We start from the raw sequence: 22,261 nt of genomic DNA on the forward strand, positions 1-22,261 counted from the left end.
GAAGGAGGCGGTAAAACAAATCTGTAAGCAGTTCATGGTGCATGAAAACACAACATGGTGCACTAAGAAGTCAGGCGGTCATATTTCCACAAGACAAAATGTTCCATATCTGCCATCTGCTTTTAAAACAGCCACATTTTATTAGCTTATTTCCAGCACTGATTTTTTTATAGTGTTGACTCGTTGAGGAGGTAGATTAGTAGAGGCGTTCATGATGTCATACGTGGCGATCAGACCCCCCCCCCCCCCCCCCCCACAGCGTGTTGGCATCTATCTCTATTAAATGTGTGTTTGTAAAGTAAAATAAGGTGTAAAAACAGCTCATCTTTAGCATTTAGGTCAACATTTTTACTCCTAAGTGTCGGCATGGATGGGTTGAGCACAGAGACACATTTCCTCTTTGTTATCATTATCATGACCATGAAAGCTGAAGTTTTATTTAGCAAATATACTTTAGTCATGTAACGCTACAGCCTGCATCAAAATTATTAAATGGTTTAAAGGTGAAAACTGAGGATCTCCTTCGCCGTGCCGCTGCAGCAGGAGCTGATGACAAATCCATCCTTTGCATTACGGCACATTTACGGTTCATGGAGCCGAAGAGCCCCGCTGCTCTCATTTTCACAAACACGCCATTTCTCTGACATCTAATAAACAAAAAGACTTCATACCCTGAGAAAAAATCATCAGCATGTCAGGTGATTTCTGGGCTTTCTGAGTCTTGAAAGTCCTCGGTGGTGGATACAGTCACTAAATATGCAAAGGCAGAATTCAAATCTAATTTCCTGACAGCTAGTTTTTCTATTTGCACGATCAAAACATCTGTTTATGTCACAATCGTCTGTCCTGTTTTATTCTACCCACCGCCGTGTGCCGTGCAGAATCTAAAGTAAACAGTAAGGAGTAACTGCAGAGCTGTGGGGGCGTTCCGACTGTGGGGGCGTTCCGACTGTGGGGGCGTTCCGACTGTGGGGGCGTTCCGACAGAGCGGCCATCTTAGGTCAGACCAAGGTGCAGTCAGACACAATACAAGTCAATTCAGGAAAATGTACTTTATGTTTTCAGACACTGAATCCGTTCAATTCTCACCCGTTTTCCAGATAAATCAACTGACTGAAAACGTCACCCCTTTAGGGGCTACATAGGACCAATTGAATTCAATTATTGTCTAACTTAATAAATTATTTCGAATTTGTATTGAAAGTAAGCAAACTTCCAGAGCTCCGTCTGAGGATGCCCGATTTTTGCTCCGCTTATGGGTGCGCAAATAAAAGGACACTTGTTTCTTATTAAACAAACCATACATTGAAAAATATTGCAGAGTTACACAAAAGCATCCGAACCTTTCGTCCGTTGAAAGGCAGGTGACAGTCCGGATTTTGAATGCCCCACACGCATATTTGTCCTTCTTTTTCAGGCTTTATGCTAGGAAGCGGGTGTTTTTTTTTCCAACTTTGCCTGGCTCCATGCAGCAAAATGTCCAATCGCCTACTCGCACGGATCTGGTTTTTACCTGGGATTACATGTAATTAATACGCTGCGCTGCAGCTGTGTGACAGAAGCAGCGCTGTCAACTCTGCCTCTGTATGCTTTCTTTTTTTTTTCTACAGTCGCTGGTAAATTTCGTGAGTTGTTTTTTTTTTTTTTTTTTTTTAGCTTTATTTTTGAACGTGCAGTCGCATATTTGGGGTGTTTCTCCAGTAGAAGCCCTTATCCTGACAGGACAGAATTCTATCGTAGGCTACTACATATAATAGTCATAATAGTCCTCGCGCTGTTGCTTTCTCCTGACACCGCGAGCCGGTTAATATCTGTCTGCATACAACGCCGTTATTATTACAAATCACATGTGGTCCCTAGGTAAAACTAATACCCTGCGATAGGGATTTTTTTCGTCGGGACGGATTTTTTCAGCGGGACGGACATTTTTCGTCCGTCCTGCTGAATGAAGGAGATGGAGGGAAAAAATATTTGAATTGAAGTGGGCAAATCAACGAACCAATCAGCGTTTGCGTTGGCGTGTGGGCGTTCCGACAGTGTGGGCGTTCCGACGCTCTGCAGTTATACCCTTCTCAAAGTAAAGGGTGCATAAAGCTGAAAGCTGGAGGACAGGCCTCCCTAACTCCTGGTACTCACCCGGTCCTCCTCCTCTCTGAGGTCCGGCATGGTGCTGATGCACAGGCTGACCACAGTCACCGCCACCATGATCACCGACAGGCAGGCGAAGATCTTCCCAGGCAGGCCCGACTCAGGGTTCTCCACCGTGTCCCTCAGCCAGTTCATCACCTTTCTGTACCTGGTCTCCTCCACCGGCACTCGCTGCATGGCGTTCCTCTGCCGCCGCTCCTCCTCCCGCCGCTCCTTCTCGTTCACCTCCTCGATGCGCGTGTACATCTTCCTCTTGCAGCAGCGCTCCATGTACGCCATCTCCACCCCCCAGTAGTTCAGCTCGTCGTGCAGGGAGAGGACGCACATCTCCCGCAGGAGCCGCAGTTTTCCCGCCGCCAGGAAGTTAAGGATGACCTTGAAGGCGGACGGGGAGCGGTCGAAGAAGAACTCCTTCCTGGCTTCGTCGTAGTCGTCGCACACGCTGGCGATGTCCTCCAGCGAGCGGCAGCCGCAGAGGCGGCCCAGCCTGGTGAGGGGGAACTGCTCCAGCGTGGTCCAGGGGAACGTGTAACGGTTCCCCCCCACGTTTATCACGGCCAACGAGGCGTGGTCAACGGACACCAGGTCCTCTGGCCTGCGGATGAACTGCGCTCTCTGGTAGTACACGCCCTGGAGAGGAGGAACAGAGAACATGTGACGAAGATCTACGCTCAGCAGCTCCTGCATCAGCCACACCTCAGCACCACGGCTTTAGTTTTCAGAGCTACGCTGATTCTGCGTGGCACAGATTCAACAGATTCTGGTCCATATCGGGATGACACCATCGCACATTTACTGCAGATTAACCCTGGCGTACATCGTACATCGTGTAGCATCCAGGGGGTAACGAGGGGCGATCAGCCTCTCACCACCACCTCCCCATTAGGAATCGGACGGTCGGATGAAAATCAAACGTGTTTGAAATTCAGTCGGCCCTCGTGAAGAGATTGTTCTAGACTTCCGCCTTTTTCTTCTTCTACTGTTTATGTTTGGCTTCCAGATAGACGAGTCAGAGTAGCAGCATCTTTCTGCGGGGCTGAGTCTGACCTTTTAAGGCCCATTCATACCTCACATATGAATGGGCGAAATACCGTCGATTTCGTCCGTGTTTTGACACGAAAATTGGGAGCTTACGATTACGGACGAAACGGATCAATACGGAGCAATACTACCGGAAACGGTGGGGGCGCTATTGAGTTTGTAGTACAAAATGTCAACAAAATCATGAAGAAGGTTGTAATTCTGGGCTTTAAACAATGGCGGGATTCGAGGAACAACTTGCGGAGCTTGTCCGCAACTACCCACACATGTGATGTGTCGTGTCCGGGGCACAGGGACAAACAAAAAGTTTACTTACGGAGCAAATACAACAAAATCACGTCTTGTACCGTCGCCATGTTTGATCAGTGACGAATCATTGGCGCCCAGCACTGCCACCTAGAGGAAATATTGGTTATTGCGCACCTCAGCGGACGGAGGTATGAAGGAGTCAACGGATAGAACGTACGGACAGAAATACGGACGTGTAGGCCAAACGTAGGGTATGAATGGACCTTTAGACGTACAGTCTGAGCAGTCAGATCACATCAGAGCGTCGGGCCGTACAGAACAGATTTATGAGCTGAGAACTGTTAAACCCTGAGGTTTTATCGTACAGTTTGAGCTGCATCTGAATACAATGACTGAAAATATCGTACAGCGTACGCCCGGCTGAACGTCTATGATCAGAACCTCGTGTTCCAGCGGGTCCCAGAGATGTTCTGTAGGACTGGGATCTGCTGACTGTGGAGACCGCTGGAGTCCAGAGAACTCATTGTCATGTTTAAGAAGCCAGTTTGAGCTGATCTGAGCCATCAGAACATGATGGGTCCAGTCTGGACATTATGGGATGGAGATGTTCGGCACCGACACTCAGGTAGGCTGCCACACCTACGCCGTTGTTGCCGAGAATATCTCCCCACATCACGACAGCGTCCCAATCCTGAGCCGTTGACCCAAAGCAGGTGGAACCACTGCGTTAAGTTCTGACCCGGTCATCAGAACGGTACCGCCACGATCCGCTGCTCGCTTCCATGTCCAGGTTGGGTATTCTCCAGACTACTTTAGCTACCTTTGCCTTTCTATCATCTGAGACCTAATTTTCATCCTCCAGCTTTCTTTCACATCATTCTCTTTAAACCTGAGGGACGGTTGTGGGTTAGAATCCCAGCAGATCAGCAGTATAACTCAGACCAGGCTTCCTGGTCCACTACCTTCAAGGTCTCTTAAATCCTCTTTCTTCATCATCATCATGCTCAGTTTAAACCTTAGCAAGTCCTCTTCATCACCTTTGCAGCAGATACCTGAATACTTTGAGTTGCTGCCCTGTGATTGGCTGATTAACCATTTAAGCAGGTGTGGCTGATAGGTGTGTTTTTGCACTTTAATTTGCTGAAACTCAGTCTAAAACATACCTTGATGGTCTCGGTCTCTGGAATCTCGGTGAAGATCCGGTCCAGACTGCTGTCGTCGCTGACCGACAGATTGCTGAAGTCATGGTTGGTGTTGCTGATGATGGGCATGGCGGCATCTGGAGGCGCGCTGCTCCACAGCGGGCCGCTCCGAACACGACGGATTCAGAAAGACTCTGAGGCCTGCTTTGTTTTTAGCTCGGCCCACAGCGACGCCTGCCAACGTTCAAAACGCGCAGCCAAACGTGAACGTGGGTCAGAACGGGTGTCTCCGGTTCCTCAGGAGTCAGCTCATTGGTTGCTGGGTGTGACGGGTCAGGCAGGTGTCCGGGTGCTGAGGGCGATCCTCCGAGTCGCCCCAACAGGATCAGGGAGAGCGCAGAGAGCAGGTGGCATCCTGCAGGCGCTGGAAGAGGAAGGATCAGAAAGAGGTCAGAATGGACCTGCATCAAACATTCATCCCTAACTCTGCCAGTCTGGTCAGACATGAAGCTGAAATAAATTCACCTAAACACAGATCAGGATCCAGTAAAGACAGCCTGGCCTGTTTAGTTAGAGCAGGTGATAAATGAGGAGAACATCAGATAAATCAGATCACCTCCTTCTCACTCAGGGAGCGTCAGAGACCGCTGGATCTCCTGCTGCCGACTCAGGAGCTCAGAGACTTATTGCCATAATTAGATGTTACAGCTGCCTGGAGTCCTTTGTTGTAGAAAAGCTTGCCCATAAAATCTCTACTTTAATATCTTGCAAAATAAAGGGAGCAAAAATAAGAGGAGTCCATTTATTTCATTTGGATTTGAATATTTGTGGAAAATAATGGGGAAAAAAAACACATATTCAAACTAATGACAAGAAAAATAGATCTAAAACAATGTTACTGGTACTTTTAAGGTCCCTTTGTTGGGAAAATTAATGCAGAAAATAAATGCAGCAGATTCTAGCAAAAAAAAAAAACCCGCTAGAATCTGCTTTAGTTATTATAAAACCTTAGTTGGTTCCTCACATTTTAGCCAAATTATTAAGATCCGCTGTGGAAGGTCCAAAGAGCCACTCATGGCTCCGGAGCCGCAGGTTGCAGACCCCTGCTTCAGTGATTGGTCACACCGTATGAGTTTCATCTGACCAAGTCCAACTGCCTTTATTTAAACTTTCTACTTTAGCCTGTTTTATTCTCATATTTTACAACTAATGCCTAAATTCATGCCTTGAAGGGGTTTTGTTCTCTGCAGCTGTTGCACAGTGGATCAGCTCCATCCGATGTGAAGGAATGTGAGAAATCTTATTTTTCCCAATTACCAGAACGTCCATTTAAAAACTTTTTGTTCTTCTATGTTCTGACCAACTATGACGTTTAGGATAAAAAAGGATAAAAAAAACAAACGCAGCAGCAACAAAAAAAAAAAAAAGAAATCGGACCCAGTCTGAGCAACTTGTTGACTCTGCAGAATATCAATGAAATCAACATTTGGTTGTTTGGCCTCAGCCTCTCTGCACACAGCTGCCTATTTTTAAAAATTCATGCAGACACACACTTTCTCCTGCTCCAGAAGCAACGCTCGTCTGCTGCTGTGACTCCTGACTCACAACACGCAGGGAGACAACATCGTGTCCTCTTACAGCCGAGTCCCCAGACAAGTGGTCTGTGCCACTGAGCGTCCTGCAGGAACGCCTTCCTCCTGCCCAGGCCAGAAAATGCAACAACACCTTCAGCTCAGGAAACAAGGCTGAACTTGAGTTTTCCCGTTAAACCAACAGAGCAGCACATAAAGCATCAGTCTGCTGAGTCCATATTGACCACAGGCGAGCAGAGCAGACCAACCGGCACGCTTCACTAATTCAGGTCCTGGAGGAGGAGATCCTGCACTTCTGCTGGTATCTGGTTTCCACCTCATAAGAGGAGCAGCACACCACAAAGTGAATAATGATCGATTCTTACTTCATAGACTTGGAGTTTTCCTGTGGGGGGGGGTTAAACAAGGAAGGCGTTTTTAGGTCTGCACTGGTGTTATCAGCTATTCTTAGGCTTTAGTGGTTCTACACAGACGGACACAAAGCACCGGGTTAAAGGAGCAGTATCAGAAGATGTAAAGAAAATCATTCAGAAGCATAACTCACTAAAATCTGTGATTTTATTCAGCCAAGAACAATTTAGACAATGAAACGTTTTATCGTGGGACAGAACTTTGGCAGAAAAGATACCCATCACTGAAAGTCAGATGCCAGTTAGAATAATGAAAGTATCTGGTTGTTGCAGCACCGCCTGCAGAAGGACCGGAGTCCAGCAGAACCTTCACCCTGGAAGCTGATGGTGATGATAACTGCAGCATTTCACTGCCCTGAAGAGCCTTTAACTATAAAATTCAACCAACCAACACTTTAGTTTTAAAAGGTTTAAAAGGTTAGAAACCAGCTGCACTTACTGGAAGCCAGTGGATCAATCTGTTACAGGACTTTTACTGAACTCAGATTCTGGAGATAAATACCGATTCCAGTAAAGACCAACTGGCATTTAAAGATCATTCAACATCAGCAGCCTCAAAATTCATTTAAACAGACCGACTATCTCTCTTCAAAACTGTCAATCCTCAACTTCACTTCTAAATAGAACAGACTTTATTTCACTGGTGAGGAGAAGGTAACATGATATTCCTTTTTCCACGCTCTGTGGATATTTCACATAAAGGTGATGCAACAGAAAGGCTCTCCGCAGACATCAGCAGCTAGAACTTCTGAAGCGCAGCTTACCATTCTGTCCCCCGCACTCATCTCCAGATGGCCGGATGAGATCTGAGGGAAACCCCTCCGTCGCTGCGCGATCCCGCCGCAACCTCTTCAACTCCACACCAGGCTGACCGCCCGCAGCCGCTGCCTCCTCATGCCGTCACCAACATCCCTGGCGTCCGCATCCTCCACGCCGATGAAGGTGTGCAGGCGGTCTGTACGCAGCGGCGGTGGGAGGCAGGTAAATGTTCGGTGCGCTGGAAGTGTCCCGTCCCAGCCCAGCCAGCGGTGCTGCAGGAGCAGGAGGAGGAGGAGGAGGAGGAGGAGGAGGAGGAGGAGGAGGAGGAGCAGGAGGCGCAGGGGAGGGGAGGAGCCGCGGTGCGCAACACCGCTGCCCCGGGCAGCTCAGCCAAGTTCAAGTTTGCGTAAAGGTGACGGGAAGCGCCACGGTAACCGGGGACATCCGGTGCGAAGAGGCTTCAGAAGAAGTGAAGGCGGAGCGGGATAAATCTGCTCAGGGAGGAATTCTGTGAGACTCAAGGACACAGAGGAGATGTTGCGCTCGTTGCTTTTTACCCCGAGTGCGTTGCGCACAACAGGGGGCGCGCTTTCCTCTCAGAGGACAGTCAGTGATAATTCATCTGTAGACAACCACCGAGGGCCTGCAGCGCCACAAAACTTAGTAACTTGTTAAAATTTAATTGAAATACATTTCATACCTATTATTCGATCATTAAATCTGGAGACCATGCAACCAAATTTGAAAATAATAATTGGTTGTGATAATGGCAGTTATGTGAGGAGCTCTAGCTCAGATTTTGTTTTTAATCTAAACTAAAAAGCAACTGTTAAAACTGCTCAGATATTAGGCATTTAATTTTTGAGAGTTTCTGTCTGTGGGGGTTCATGTGGAACATAAACTCACCGTGCTAAACTTTGCTTTGTTCTGTTATTATATTATATATCTAATTTGTAATCCGCCACTGGACTGCATACGCTATAATCTGGTACAGTTCGTCAAATGGACAAATGTTTGAGCTGTAAACGGTCCCATTTTAAATAAAGGTTATTGCTATAATTATTCTGATTATTCTAAACTTATCCTATTTTATCCGTCAGCTTCACCCATCATAGTCAGTGCTTGGGGCTATCACTGCAGCAGACCCTTGATTGGTCTTGGCCGGCAATCCAAGCAGTCCGCTCAACTTTTACTGCTGCCTTCCACATGATCTTTCTCACTCTCTGCATTGTATTTCAAGCAAACCCTGAGAATTAATGCCATTTAAGAGCTGCTAACCCTCCATTCTGCACATTATCAACCTGGTTCTGCTCCCATCGAATCTATTCAAGGAAAGGAGGGAGTTTAAGCAGAACTCTCCAACTGATTGGACAAACTAACGCGAGTGCCCGCCTACCAAAGGCTGGTTAGCCAATCACAGGATCAAATTAAAAATGTCAAGAGAAACCACAGGAATGTAAGCTGGTCAAGGCCCTTCTTGATGTTCTTCTTTCAAAGATGACATTGTGGATTCTGACAAATCAGAGGTTTGGATATATATACACACACACGTATATTGATTTGGTTGATTGCAGATTTCCACACAGTGATGCTGCACAGATGAAACAATAGGCGCAGAATGTATATACTATACTTACAATGGGTGCAAGTATGTGCATACATACTTGTATGTATAGTATATGCAAATTTTCAACTAGAACCACAACTCTGTATATCATTACATCATTAAAGATATTTTTGGTAATTTGTTTAATGTTACTTGCAATAGAATAATAATTATTATAATTATTATTGGTATAATTCAGAGATGTGTTTGTGCATACACACACTGTGTATGTAATGTATAGGTATACATGTACACTTCAGTGTGTATTTTGCAAATTTCTAGTGTGGAAACTGAAGCTCTGTGGAGCTTAAATTGGTTCATTAATTTAGCTCTATTGTAAATCTATGTCAGATTTAAAGACTAATGCACAGACACAGCATAAAAGTATATGACATCTCACATTTTAAAAGTCTTAAGGCCCCCTGAACATGAGAAAATCATCGTTGTTCGATGCTGTAGGGCACGTGTTCCCTAGTTACTGGAGGAAAATAGGGAGTACCAATATGGCGGCTGGTGGCTTCACAGTGACGTGTTCTACCAACGGCCAATCAGCAAACCAGGCAATAAATAGAGATCAGTAGTTCTGACCCAAACCATTGAGATGAAAATGGGACAAGTGCACTAGTTTAGGTGAAAATTATCCAGAATTTAGATTAACTATACAAAATCTGGCCTGTCAGAAACAAAAAAAAAATTTACTTACAACAGTTTGAGTAAAGGTTTATTAATATAATAAACCAGTTTGACAATTAAAGGTTGTGAAAAAGGCTGCCTTACGTTTACTGTGTAGAGCCCTTTAAGGGGCGGGGCTTAGGTACCGGAGGGTAGCATACAGACCGAAAAGGAGAGAGAGAAAAGGGGAGCTGTAGAGTTTACCGTTCGTGGTTTGTGGGTTTCGTCAAGCTGTTGCAGTTTGTTGCCGCCTTCCTTCAATGTGTGTGCGTGAAATGCAAGTAAGTAATGTTGGGAGTCGGTGACATTGTTTGTTTAACAGAGTATTTCAGTTTGCCTTTAGTTTAAGACATGTTTTGTACACGTGCGCACTTAAGAGCTAATTAATGCTGTTTGCTTCCTCCTGCCTTGTATTTATTTAGGAAAGATGTTGTAACTATTAATATTGCAGTTTTCATGTGAGATATTAGTTCAGTTATTTGTGGAGGATTATTCAGACACTGATATTGTATTATTGTTGTCTTTCTAGAAAACCATATGCACTGTTACGGCAATTAGTGAATAAATTGCAAGGACAAATTAGACCAGTTGGAGTACGACTCTGCTTTCTTCGGAGTTCTAACCGGACTCACCGCAGCGATCTGAACGTTCCTACTAGCAAATAGAAAACCTATCCATCAATGGTCCTTCGAGCCGGATGGCAGATTGCTGTTTAAAGATGCAGAACCCAGAGTCAAAGGCATTGGACACTCGACCCAAACGAAGAACGTCAGTTCCTTCATACCTGTCAGATTATGACCTAAGTGGAGCTGGAGCACAGAGTAGATTCCGGACAGCAAATACAGGGGAATTATCAGTGGAGGAAAGGGCACTAGAATGTCCAATTAACAGATCCCCATCACCACCAATTAGTCAGAGCTCCAACATGATGAACATGGAGGATGACGAGGAGCAAGAACGAGAGCTTTGTCAATCTATGGAGCAAGTCACCGGGGAGCAGCAGACCAGCCAAGGTTCTGAGTTTAGTGGTGCTCTCCAAGAGATGCGCCAAGAAAACGCTGAGCTTCGTAAACAGTTTCAGAGCTTGATGGTTGCTTTACAGTCCCAGTCAGCACCCCATCAGCCTCTATTCCCTCCTCCTCCACCTCAAAGTGTTTATAGTGGTGGTTATGGACCTTACCAACCCCATACCAATTCTCCAGCATACCAACAGCAGCAATATCCAACATACAGCTCCCAAGGAAATCTGGGATTAGATTTCACTAAACCTAGAGTTCCTCAGACATCAGGTGGTTTACCTCATGGTCTGTATTATGCAGACACACCACAACAGAGCACATTTTCCTATTCACATAGAGATCCTACATTTTTCCAAGTTCCCAGCTGTATTGAGCCACAGAGAGAGACCACATACAGAGGACCGAAGCCCACTATCCCCAGATTCACATCACCAGATCCCAGAGAGTTTGCACGCATGAAGATTGCCTTAGAGAATTTATTACCAGTCGATGCCACTGAAAGATATAAGTACCAGATCCTCACTGATCACCTTCAGTGCGAAGAAGCTTCACTTGTAGCAGACTCATACTGCAATTCAATGCACCCTTATACCGATACAATGTCGGCTCTCACAAAGATGTATGGACAGCCTCACAAGCTTGCAGTGCAACGGATTGCAGAATTAATGGATGGTCCAAATATACGCAGTGGTGATGTTAAGAGCTTTCGTCTGTTTGCCCTCAACGTGCGGTCACTGGTCGGCATGTTAGAACAACTAGGGCAAAGAGGTCAGATTGAGTTAGTGTGCGGCTCTCATGTTTCAAGGCTCTTAAGTAAACTTCCCTATGAGCTTAATGCCAGCTTTAAGAGATTTATCCACCCCCTGAGAGTAACCATCCCTACCCTTATTGACTTCGCTGATTGGCTGGAATACGAGCTAGAAATTCAGGAAGACAGCATGAAGCCCACCAGGAGAGAGGAGTCGTTTAACAAGAAGCCTGATACCAAACGCACTCCCAAGCCCTCAAGTAAGGCTGCTACTATCTTCCTGAGCACTGAGAAGGTCTCTGGGACCAATAGAGTAGCATCACCACCTGCACCTGGACATGCTGTCAACAAGTCAAAGGAAAAGGAGAAGGTTACGGCCTACTGTCCCTATTGTGACAACGAAAAGCACTTCCTGAACAACTGTTCTAACTTTAAGACTTTGAGCAAAGAACAGAAGGTAACATGGATTAAAACGAATAACAAGTGTTGGCGTTGTGGACGTAATCACCAAGCGGCAAAGTGTACACTTAGAGCTCCCTGCAAAACCTGTGGTAGGAGACATCTGCTAGTGCTGCATGAGGTGAATGAGAGAGCGGAGGAGGAACAAGCATCAGTTCCACTTTCAGCAGAAAGCTGCCTTGTGAACACTGCCAACAAAGTCGTGTACGTCGACCGGCCAGTCTACAACTGCAAGGTACTACTGAAGATCAGTAAGGTACTCCTGAGAAATGGTGACAAGTCCCTTGAGACGTATGCTGTCTTAGATGATGGATCTGAGCGGACAATCCTGCTTCAGTCTGCTGCCAAACAGTTGGGCCTTACAGGAAGTAAAGAGGTGTTGGCTCTTCGTACAGTCAGACAGGAAGTGGAGAAGCTCCACGGGGCGGCTGTGTCTTTCACAATTTCTCCAGTAGCCAACCCAGACCAAGTGTACAGCATCCAGAATGCATTTACAGCCGAGCAACTGAGTTTAGCAGAACATTCCCACCCAGTTGTCTCACTCCAGCAGAAGTATAAACATCTGTCAGGTTTGCCTCTGCCTCCTCTAAACAGAGTTCGTCCCATGCTGCTGATTGGCGCTGATTACACACACCTCATTACACCTGTGGAGCCAGTCAGACTAGGACCACCTGGTGGACCGGCAGCTGTGAAAACTCTCCTTGGATGGACGCTACAGGGACCAGCTCAAGCCATTGAATCCATCACAAGGGTGAGTCACTGCCTCTTCACATCTATATCATCACCCCCAGAGCTGTTCTCCTGTGTAGAGAAGCTATGGCAGATGGATGTGCTCCCTTATCGCAGTGAGAAGTTAGCAGTTAGGTCACGACAAGATCAAGAGGCAGTTAAGCTCCTGCAAGAACAGACAGTGAGAGTTAATGTCAGCGGTGTTGAGCGTTATGCTACACCCCTCCTTCGCATCAAGAACATGCCTCTTCTGAAAGCCACACCAGATGCAGTGTTGCCCCTCCTGAGAGGTATAGAGAAGCGTCTAGCTAAGTCGCCAGAACAAGCTGCCGCTTATCAGATGGAGATAGAGAAGCTTGTAACATCTGGCTATGTAGTGAAGTTGATGGATCATCAATCTGAGACCAGTGATGAAGCTTGGTACATACCCCATCACATGGTTCAACATAATGGGAAGAACCGGGTGGTCTACAACTGTTCATTCCAACACCAAGGCTACAACTTAAATCAACTCCTCTTACCAGGTCCCACTCTCGGTCCACCCTTGCTAGCTGTGCTCCTACGTTTCAGAGAACATACTGTGGCTTTCAGCAGTGATATTCGTGGCATGTTCCACCAAGTGAGGCTCCTACCTGCAGATCGACCCCTGCTTCGGTTTCTGTGGCGGGACATGAACCGAGACAGGCCCCCTGACGTCTATGAGTGGCAGGTACTTCCATTCGGAACTACTTGTAGCCCTTGTTGCGCAACGTTCGCGTTACAGAAACACGTCATGGACCATAGTCAACCAGAAGAAGATGTTCATGTTGCCATTAACAAGTCCTTTTATGTAGACAACTGTTTACAGAGTCTTGCATGTCCAGTAGCTGCCAAGACATTGGTTGACAAACTGCGCCACCTCCTGGCCGATGGGGGTTTTGAGTTGAGGCAGTGGGCCAGTAACGATCCAGATGTCATCCAACACTTGCCTCCAGACCTCAGGTCATCCAGCTGTGAGCTGTGGCTCAATCAAGGTCAGTCCGACATCCAAGAGCCAGCCCTTGGCCTACACTGGAACTGTAAGTATGACACCCTCACTTACAAACACAGACACATCGATTGCTCAGTGGCAACTATGAGGAACATCTATAGAGTTTTAGCCAGCCAGTATGATCCTCTTGGTTACATAGTGCCTTATACCACCCGAGCCAAAGTTATTGTACGCCACCTGTGGGAGAAACAGAGAGGTTGGGATGACCCACAGCTCCCTGAGGTCCCCCTGCAGAAGTGGTATGCATGGGAAGCAGAGCTGGAACAGCTGCACAAGATCACTCTGTCTAGGTGCTACACCAGTCACAGATTAGACCAGCCCAACTGTATGAGAGATATCCATGTATTCTGTGATGCCTCCGAACAGGCATATGGATCAGTGGCTTATCTCAGGACAGAGAGTCCTGATGGAGAAGTTGAGGTAGCCTTCCTTGCCGCTCGGTCTCGTGTTGCTCCAAAGAAGCAACAATCTATTCCTCGGTTAGAGTTGTGTGCTGCTCTAACAGGTGCTCAGCTCTACAAGGTTATCAGCTCTGAGTTAACTCTTCCCATACGCAGCTGCATCTTGTGGTCTGACTCAGCCACAGTCCTAACCTGGTTGGGTTCAGACTCCTGCAGATACAAGGTTTTCGTGGGTACTCGAGTGGCGGAAATACAAGAGATGACGGGAACCTCCACATGGAGATTTGTGCCCTCGAAAGACAACCCAGCAGATGACATCACTCGGGGCCTCACCATCCAAGACATCAGCAAAGGCAGCAGATGGACAAATGGACCTGAATTCCTGAAACTAGCTCCAGATTGCTGGCCTCATCTGCCAACCCCACCCCAGAGTGATCCGGAAGGTGAGCTGAAACGACAAGCTGTTTGTCTGACTACGTCCAGCTCTAGTGTTCCAGATCCATGCCAGCACCAAACTTGGAACAGCTACTTAGAGGCCATCGCTCATCAGCTTTACGGGGCGGCTGACCCCAACTCTCCTCTCACTGCTGAGTCCTATGCTGCTGCTGAGATAGAAGCTCTACAACAAGCCCAAAGGGAATCATTCTTGGAGGAGATCACCCAGTTAAAGGCTGGGAAACCTATCGCCAAATCCAGTCGTCTTCTTTTACTGGCACCTGAGTATGATGAGAAAACAGGGCTCATCAGAGTAGGAGGCCGTTTACGCTGGAATCCTGATCTGGCTGTTGATGAAGTTCACCCCATTGTTTTGGATCCCAGACACGCTCTGACCAGACTCATCATACAAGATTATGATAGTAAGCTCCAACATCCCGGGCCAGAAAGAGTGTTTGCCGAGATCAGAAGGAGATACTGGGTGCTACGTGGACGTGAAGCAGTACGTCGTTATCAGCGATCCTGTGTTGAGTGCAAGAGGTGGAAAGGTCACCCTAACCCACCCCGGATGGCGGACCTCCCTCCAGCCAGACTGCGCCTGCTCAAGCCGGCATTCTATTCCACAGGTGTAGATTGTTTTGGGCCATACAGCATCAAGATCAGACGCAGTAATGAGAAAAGGTGGGGAATACTGTTTAAATGTCTAACTACAAGAGCAGTACATCTTGACTTGATTCCCAGTATGGACACCGATGCATTCTTAATGGCTCTGAGACGTTTCATAGCCAGGCGTGGGAAACCTAAAGAGATCCTGTGTGATCAGGGGACAAACTTCCGGGGAGGAGAACGTGAGCTGCAGGTAGCATTCCAAGCTCTTCATCCCAACATCAGAGAGCAGTTAGCTCGTCAGCAGATCAAGTTCATTTTCAATCCTCCTGGTTCCCCACACTTTGGAGGCTGCTGGGAGCGTGAAATTCGTTCTCTGAAGACTGCTCTTCAAGTCGTCATCGGAGCCCAGATCGTCTCTGAAGAGGTGTTGCACACCGTTCTGATTGAAATTGAGGGGATGCTCAATTCAAAACCCCTAGGTTATACCTCATCTGAGGTAGCGGATCCTGACCCGGTGACCCCCAACTATCTCCTCATGGGCCGGCGGGATGCTTCGCTGCCCCAAGTCATCTACGACAGCCCAGAAATTCTTGGACGGAGGAGATGGAGGCATAGCCAGATTCTAGCCGACCATTTCTGGCAGAACTTTTTGAAGTACTACCTGCCAGGGCTCCAAGCTCGACAGAAGTGGCAGACTGAGTCGGCCAATCTACAAGTAGGAGATGTGGTCATGATTGTGGACAACCAGCTTCCGCGAGCCCTCTGGCCCGTGGGTAAAGTTTCTCAAGTTTTCCCTGGACCAGACACTCGGATCAGATCAGCTGAAGTGACTGTGAAAGGACGATCTTATGTTCGACCCGTGGCCAGGCTTGTTAGCCTACCTGCCCTGCCTAAGGACGATTAATCTTTCTTATACAGCTTTTTTTTGTTATTCGTATTCACAGGTGAATACGGGGGCGGCTGTGAAAAAGGCTGCCTTACGTTTACTGTGTAGAGCCCTTTAAGGGGCGGGGCTTAGGTACCGGAGGGTAGCATACAGACCGAAAAGGAGAGAGAGAAAAGGGGAGCTGTAGAGTTTACCGTTCGTGGTTTGTGGGTTTCGTCAAGCTGTTGCAGTTTGTTGCCGCCTTCCTTCAATGTGTGTGCGTGAAATGCAAGTAAGTAATGTTGGGAGTCGGTGACATTGTTTGTTTAACAGAGTATTTCAGTTTGCCTTTAGTTTAAGACATGTTTTGTACACGTGCGCACTTAAGAGCTAATTAATGCTGTTTGCTTCCTCCTGCCTTGTATTTATTTAGGAAAGATGTTGTAACTATTAATATTGCAGTTTTCATGTGAGATATTAGTTCAGTTATTTGTGGAGGATTATTCAGACACTGATATTGTATTATTGTTGTCTTTCTAGAAAACCATATGCACTGTTACGGCAATTAGTGAATAAATTGCAAGGACAAATTAGACCAGTTGGAGTACGACTCTGCTTTCTTCGGAGTTCTAACCGGACTCACCGCAGCGATCTGAACGTTCCTACTAGCAAATAGAAAACCTATCCATCAAAGGTCAATGAATAGAGTTCCTCCATCTGCCTCTTCACTGCTGGACTGTCAGGGTTTATTTTATATATATATATATATATATATATATATATATATATATATATATATATATATATATATATATATATATATATATATATATATATATATATATATATATATATATATATATATATCCTTGTTATGTGACCGGAGGCATCCGGTCATCCTCGTGGGTTGGGCCAGACGGGAGGACACAGGACTGAGAGCGATCTACTCGGAGCCACAGACACAGAACAATGCAGGAATGATGGTGATGTATGTTTCTGACTCTAGACTGCTGGACAAACCTTGGATTACACAAGTCAACACATCCCAGAGGAGATGGCTGACTTTGACAAACTTTCAAAAACCTTGAAGCAAATTTGCTGAGCAGAGTAATGCGGGGGACCGCTGTCATCAGGGCTGCAGATTTTGCTGCTAACCTCTCAGTTTGTCCTTGAGAAGGAGCTCATTAGGCTGCATGTGCCTCAGGGAGCCGCTGAAACGAGCAAACACTTTGTCCCGGCCTTTATGGCTGCAGGCAGAGCAGACAACACATTAGTGAGAGTGGAGATGGAAACTGGTAGAGATGGAAACTGAGGAGCCAGGTGGGGAGTCTCTAAGAAAATAGACATCCCCCTGATGGAGTCCCTCTTTATCCATTAACCCACGGTGCAGAAGGTCTGGTGGGTGTGGGCAGCATGAGGGCAAGATCCTCACCTGCTGGGCTGTCAGGTTTTCTGCTGCTTTTGCAAACAAGAGAGGGAAATTTGTTTTCTAGTTGAATATATTTGGTGGTTTGGTGATCTTCTTATTTTCAGCTGTTTTGTAAATTTTTATGTTTCTGCTGTGACTCATGAATACATGCAGAGGGAATGTGGGAATGCAGTAAACGTGAAACCAGCTAACTTGTTAAACCCCCACGTTTACCAACTTTTCTCTGCCTCGTTTTTAAAATTAATCTCTGCATCACACAAAAGCCCTTTAATAGAGAGAAGGCCAGCAGAGCCAGGGCCAACCAGAAACACCAAGTTAGCCGCAGCTCTGACGGTGCTGCTAGCGAGTCTCGGCCTGAAGGATTAAGACTTTAATCCCTCGCAGGCAAGAGGAGCAGAGGTGGGATCACAGCAGCTGGCTTCCTGGGGTCTGATGAGGTGTGCGGACAACAAGAAGAAAAATAATCAGCTCAGCTCAGCTAAAAAAAAAAGCATTATTTCCTGAGGAGTCTCTCCAGTTGGTCAGCTGCCCAGGTAACTGCCCTCACCTGTCACCTGGCTCACGCTGTACCTGTACCGTAGCTAACATTATGGCTAGCTATCAGCAGAGTCTGAGAATCTCTCCCAGTCTGACTCCTCAATTCAATTACATTTTATTTCTTTAGCTCCAATTCACATCACATCATCAAGGCTCTTTCCAAAGTCAGCTTCCATCAGATCCTCCAGGTTGGTGAGAAAGTTTCCTCTCTAAGGAAACCCAGCAGGTTGCATCAAGTCTCTCCAAGCAGCATTCACTCCTCCTGAAAGAGCGTAGAGCCACAGTGGACAGTCGTCTGCATTGTTGGTGGCTTTGCAGCAATCCCTCATACTGAGCATGCATGAAGCGACAGTGGAGAGGAAAACTCCCCTTTAACAGGGAGGAGAACCTCCAGCAGAACCAGAACCAGGCTCAGTGTGAACGCTCATCTGCCTCCACCCACTGGGGCTTAGAGAAGACAGAGCAGAGACACAGAAAGCACAGAAGCTCACATTGACCCAGGAGTACTTTCTATGTTAGATGGTAATAGAGGATGATCTGCCTCCCCTGATGATGTCACAGTTAACAGAACACCAGACCAGGTGTACCTTCTATGAAGAGAGAAATGACAGAGAACAAAAAGTTAAAAGCTGAAATAACAACAAACAATGCAGATTGGAGAGCAGTAGGAGAACTCAGCAGAGTGAGAGAAATAGACCCTGATGTCCTCCAGCAGCCTAAGCCTATAGCAGCATAACTATAGAGGTAGCTCAGGGTAACATGAGCCACTCTGACTAGAAGCTTTGTCACAAAGGAAAGTTTAAAGATTAGTCTTAAAAAAAGCCTCCTCCTCCTCTGAAGCTCCTTGTTGTGGTCAAAACCCCAGACAACATGTCCATTGGATGAACGGGGAACTCACACCCCTCCACCAAGTTAAGGTGGCGGGAGGTAATAAGGTGCTTAGTGAACAATGATTGAGGCTTCGTTTACAGAAATGTGCATTCAGATGTTCAGAGATGATAGTGTGCAGTAGGCAGTAAAAATGGTAACGCCTGTTCATCGCATGTTTGTCGTCAGTTTTCTTGCCTTCATTGTGTGATGTGAGCCGAAGTATAGCCAAAGAAAAATTTAGCTGCGCTAACACACAGTGACAAACAAAATATTCTGACTCTTTACCAGTCCATAATCCAAAATCTTTAATGTTATACATTTAACTCTCAATAGTAGGTGCCAGGATCTGATAGGAACTGGATCAGAGAACACAAAAGTAAAATAGTTTTTGGCTTTGTTGTATGAAAGTGAATAGATTTTGCTGTTTGCTTGGCAGCCAACAACGGCGCAGCTGGAAGCTAAAATAACTAAATCCTGGCTTGGTTACAGCTTTGTTTGCACTTGTTAATGCTGGAGCTCTGGTGGCAATAAAACACAAAGTTGTAATCGCTTTTCTTTCAGAACAATGAGCGCTGGCTGATTTATAGAAGCGGAATGGGCTTTCGTGTAAAAATATTCAGAACCTGTGTGCCCTCCGGTGTGCAAAATCACTCCAAATGAGCCGGCGCTGCGTACCGCTGCTCAGGGCAGGAAGCATTTATATTCAAAGCAGGTTCCCAGCACATCAGCAAGGCTTCCTGCTGACTTCAAAATCCCTCCCAGCATAAAAGGGAATCCTGAACAGCAGGCCTCCAGGTGGGCCGAGCAGAATGCTGCTGCAGCAGTTCTCACAGGGTCCAGACTTCTCGTTCGTCTCATTTCTGTTCGTCTGCTTCAGATAAAACAACATTTCAGTTTTATGAGACTTTTTCTGACTGACGTCCACGTCAGCTTTCGTATTAATCTACTTCAGGGGCTGATTCAGAGTTAAAAATGAGTAAAATCTATCAGCCACAAGCAATTCCAGTGACTCCTGATTGGACATTTTAAAGCTTTTAAAATGAAAGGAGCAATAATGAGCTGCAGAATCCTCTGGTCTCTGGAATCGCTTTGAAAAAGTATCAGGCTCACCGCAGGAAGCCGACTGAAGCCTCACTTTCAGCCCGAGCTGCTGGCTAAAGCTGGGAGCCTTCGCTCTACAAGAGGCTGAAATGCAAGGAGGTCTTTGTGGGAATAAAAGACGCTGTCGACATCTGAGGGAGGAAATGTAGAGAAGCTCCTTCTCCAGCTGAGACATGATTTCATTTTGTGGACATTTATCGCCTCCAAGGCAAAGAAATGTTACCACATTTATTTCTCATGTGTTTCTCTTTGGGTCAGATCACAACTTTTCCCCTAAACATTTTTTTATAATATTTGAAATACAGTTTAAAGCAGATATCTACATAAACTGTAAAGGCCCAACATGAACAAGGCCAATTTTTCACATTGATCACCTGCTGTGGCTGGACATTTCGTCTCTCCCAAAAATGTCCCCCAGCTCACTTCAATTCAATTTTATTTATATAGCTACAATTCCCAACACATCATTAAGGTTCTTTCCAAAGTCAGCTTCCATCAGATCCTCCAGATTGGTCAGAAAGTTTCCTCTCTAAGGAAACCCAGCAGGTTGCATCAAGTCTCTCCAAGCAGCATTCACTCCTCCTGAAAGAGCGTAGAGCCACAGTGGACAGTCGTCTGCACTGTTGATGGCTTTGCAGCAATCCCTCATACTGAGCATGCATGAAGCGACAGTTGAGAGGAAAACTCCCCTTTAACAGGGAGGAGAACCTCCAGCAGAACCAGAACCAGGCTCAGTGTGAACGCTCATCTGCCTCGACCCACTGGGGCTTAGAGAAGACAGAGCAGAGACACAGAAAGCTCAGAAGCTCACATTGACCCAGGAGTACTTTCTATGTTAGAGAAGACAGAGCAGAGACACAGAAAGCACAGAAGCTCACATTGACCCAGGAGTACTTTCTATGTTAGAGAAGACAGAGCAGAGACACAGAAAGCACAGAAGCTCACATTGACCCAGGAGTACTTTCTATGTTAGAGAAGACAGAGCAGAGACACAGAAAGCACAGAAGCTTACATTGACCCAGGAGTACTTTCTATGTTAGAGAAGACAGAGCAGAGACATAGAAAGCACAGAAGCTCACATTGACCCAGGAGTACTTTCTATCTTAGAGAAGACAGAGCAGAGACACAGAAAGCACAGAAGCTCACATTGACCCAGGAGTACTTTCTATGTTAGAGAAGACAGAGCAGAGACACAGAAAGCTCAGAAGCTCACATTGACCCAGGAGTACTTTCTATCTTAGAGAAGACAGAGCAGAGACACAGAAAGCACAGAAGCTCACATTGACCCAGGAGTACTTTCTACGTTAGATGGTAATAGAGGATGATCTGCCTCCCCTGATGATGTCACAGCTTACAGAACGTTGACATCATTATTTTTTAGTTCTATCTAATATGTAGACATTTTGCTAATTGCTCCTTTAAAGTTAGGCTGCACAGCAGAAGAGAAATACTTATCAGAAGGGGGAATTATTAATAGATAAGACATATTCAGATAAAAATGAAAAGTTCAAGTTAAAACAGTCGATTTACAGAGCGATGTGAGGAGTACCAGGCAAACACTCCCTGAGAAAGTAGAAGTGTGCAAATAGACATTAGCATATGAGCGGCAGTTTAATCATTAGTGTCAGCTGTGTCTGTCAAACCCGCAGAGATTATGTTTCCATAGCGGTCCAGAACCAGAGAGGCTGTCAGCCGGGTTCAGTGCACATCCAGCCTCCATCAGAGCCCAAAGGTTTCTTTTTCACAGCAAACGTAGAGAACAGCCGGCAGCTGGAGGGAAACTGGATTCTCGTGTCACTCTCAGGTTCACGCTATCCTGTTACAGGTAACAGAACACAGAGTTCTGGATGCTGTGGTCCAGATGGAGTTCCTGATAAAGCGCTGATGGCACCAGCAGGAGGAAGACGCTCCTCTGACCTGTTGGCGAGCTGCAGCCACCTGTTCATCAGCGTGAAGCTCGTTAGAAAGATCAGCATTTTCAGAACCAGGTGCTGCCGCTCGTGTTTGCAGCCTCCAGGCTCGTCAATCTTCCTCAGGTGAAAGAACAGCAAGGTGCTAAAATGCTCTGCTCTCGTAGCTGTGCGTGTTTTTTAACTGAATAAAGCAAGAATTGTTTTATCTGAATTCATCTGCAGAAGTTGAGTTCACAATCCTGGTGAGTGTTTGTCGTGCCGTCAAAAGTGAAATATTTCTGGTTTAATGTAAAAAAGTTTTAAGTGTTATTGGGTTTATCTCAACATTGAATTAACTGCAAAGCAGCATTTTAGGAACCCCTGGGTGATATTTAATGTGAAATAGGTTCCTTCATTACTCTGGCATTTCTTTTTTGTTAACAAACGGGTAAAGTGTTGAAAACGTCACTTTTATCTGGACAGAGATATTTCTGAAGGCAGTACCCTAATTGTGTTGA

General features: G+C 46.1%; 1 protein-coding gene across 1 annotated transcript in view; it reads right to left on the reverse strand.

The window, feature by feature from the left end:
- kcng4a (potassium voltage-gated channel, subfamily G, member 4a) overlaps positions 1-7,637 on the reverse strand; it is a 31,673-nt gene extending 24,036 nt beyond the window's left edge. The window contains exons 1-3 of the mRNA XM_012862916.3: positions 7,347-7,637; positions 4,602-5,004; positions 2,137-2,778 (exon numbers count right to left, since the gene is read on the reverse strand). Of these exons, the coding sequence (XP_012718370.1) occupies positions 2,137-2,778; positions 4,602-4,709 (750 nt within the window). The 5' untranslated portion in view covers positions 4,710-5,004; positions 7,347-7,637. The remainder of the gene's footprint in view (positions 1-2,136; positions 2,779-4,601; positions 5,005-7,346) is intronic.
- Positions 7,638-22,261: the final 14,624 nt, after the last annotated feature.

The sequence above is a fragment of the Fundulus heteroclitus genome, chromosome 2, assembly GCF_011125445.2.
Source record: "Fundulus heteroclitus isolate FHET01 chromosome 2, MU-UCD_Fhet_4.1, whole genome shotgun sequence".
NCBI classification, from domain to species: domain Eukaryota; kingdom Metazoa; phylum Chordata; class Actinopteri; order Cyprinodontiformes; family Fundulidae; genus Fundulus; species Fundulus heteroclitus.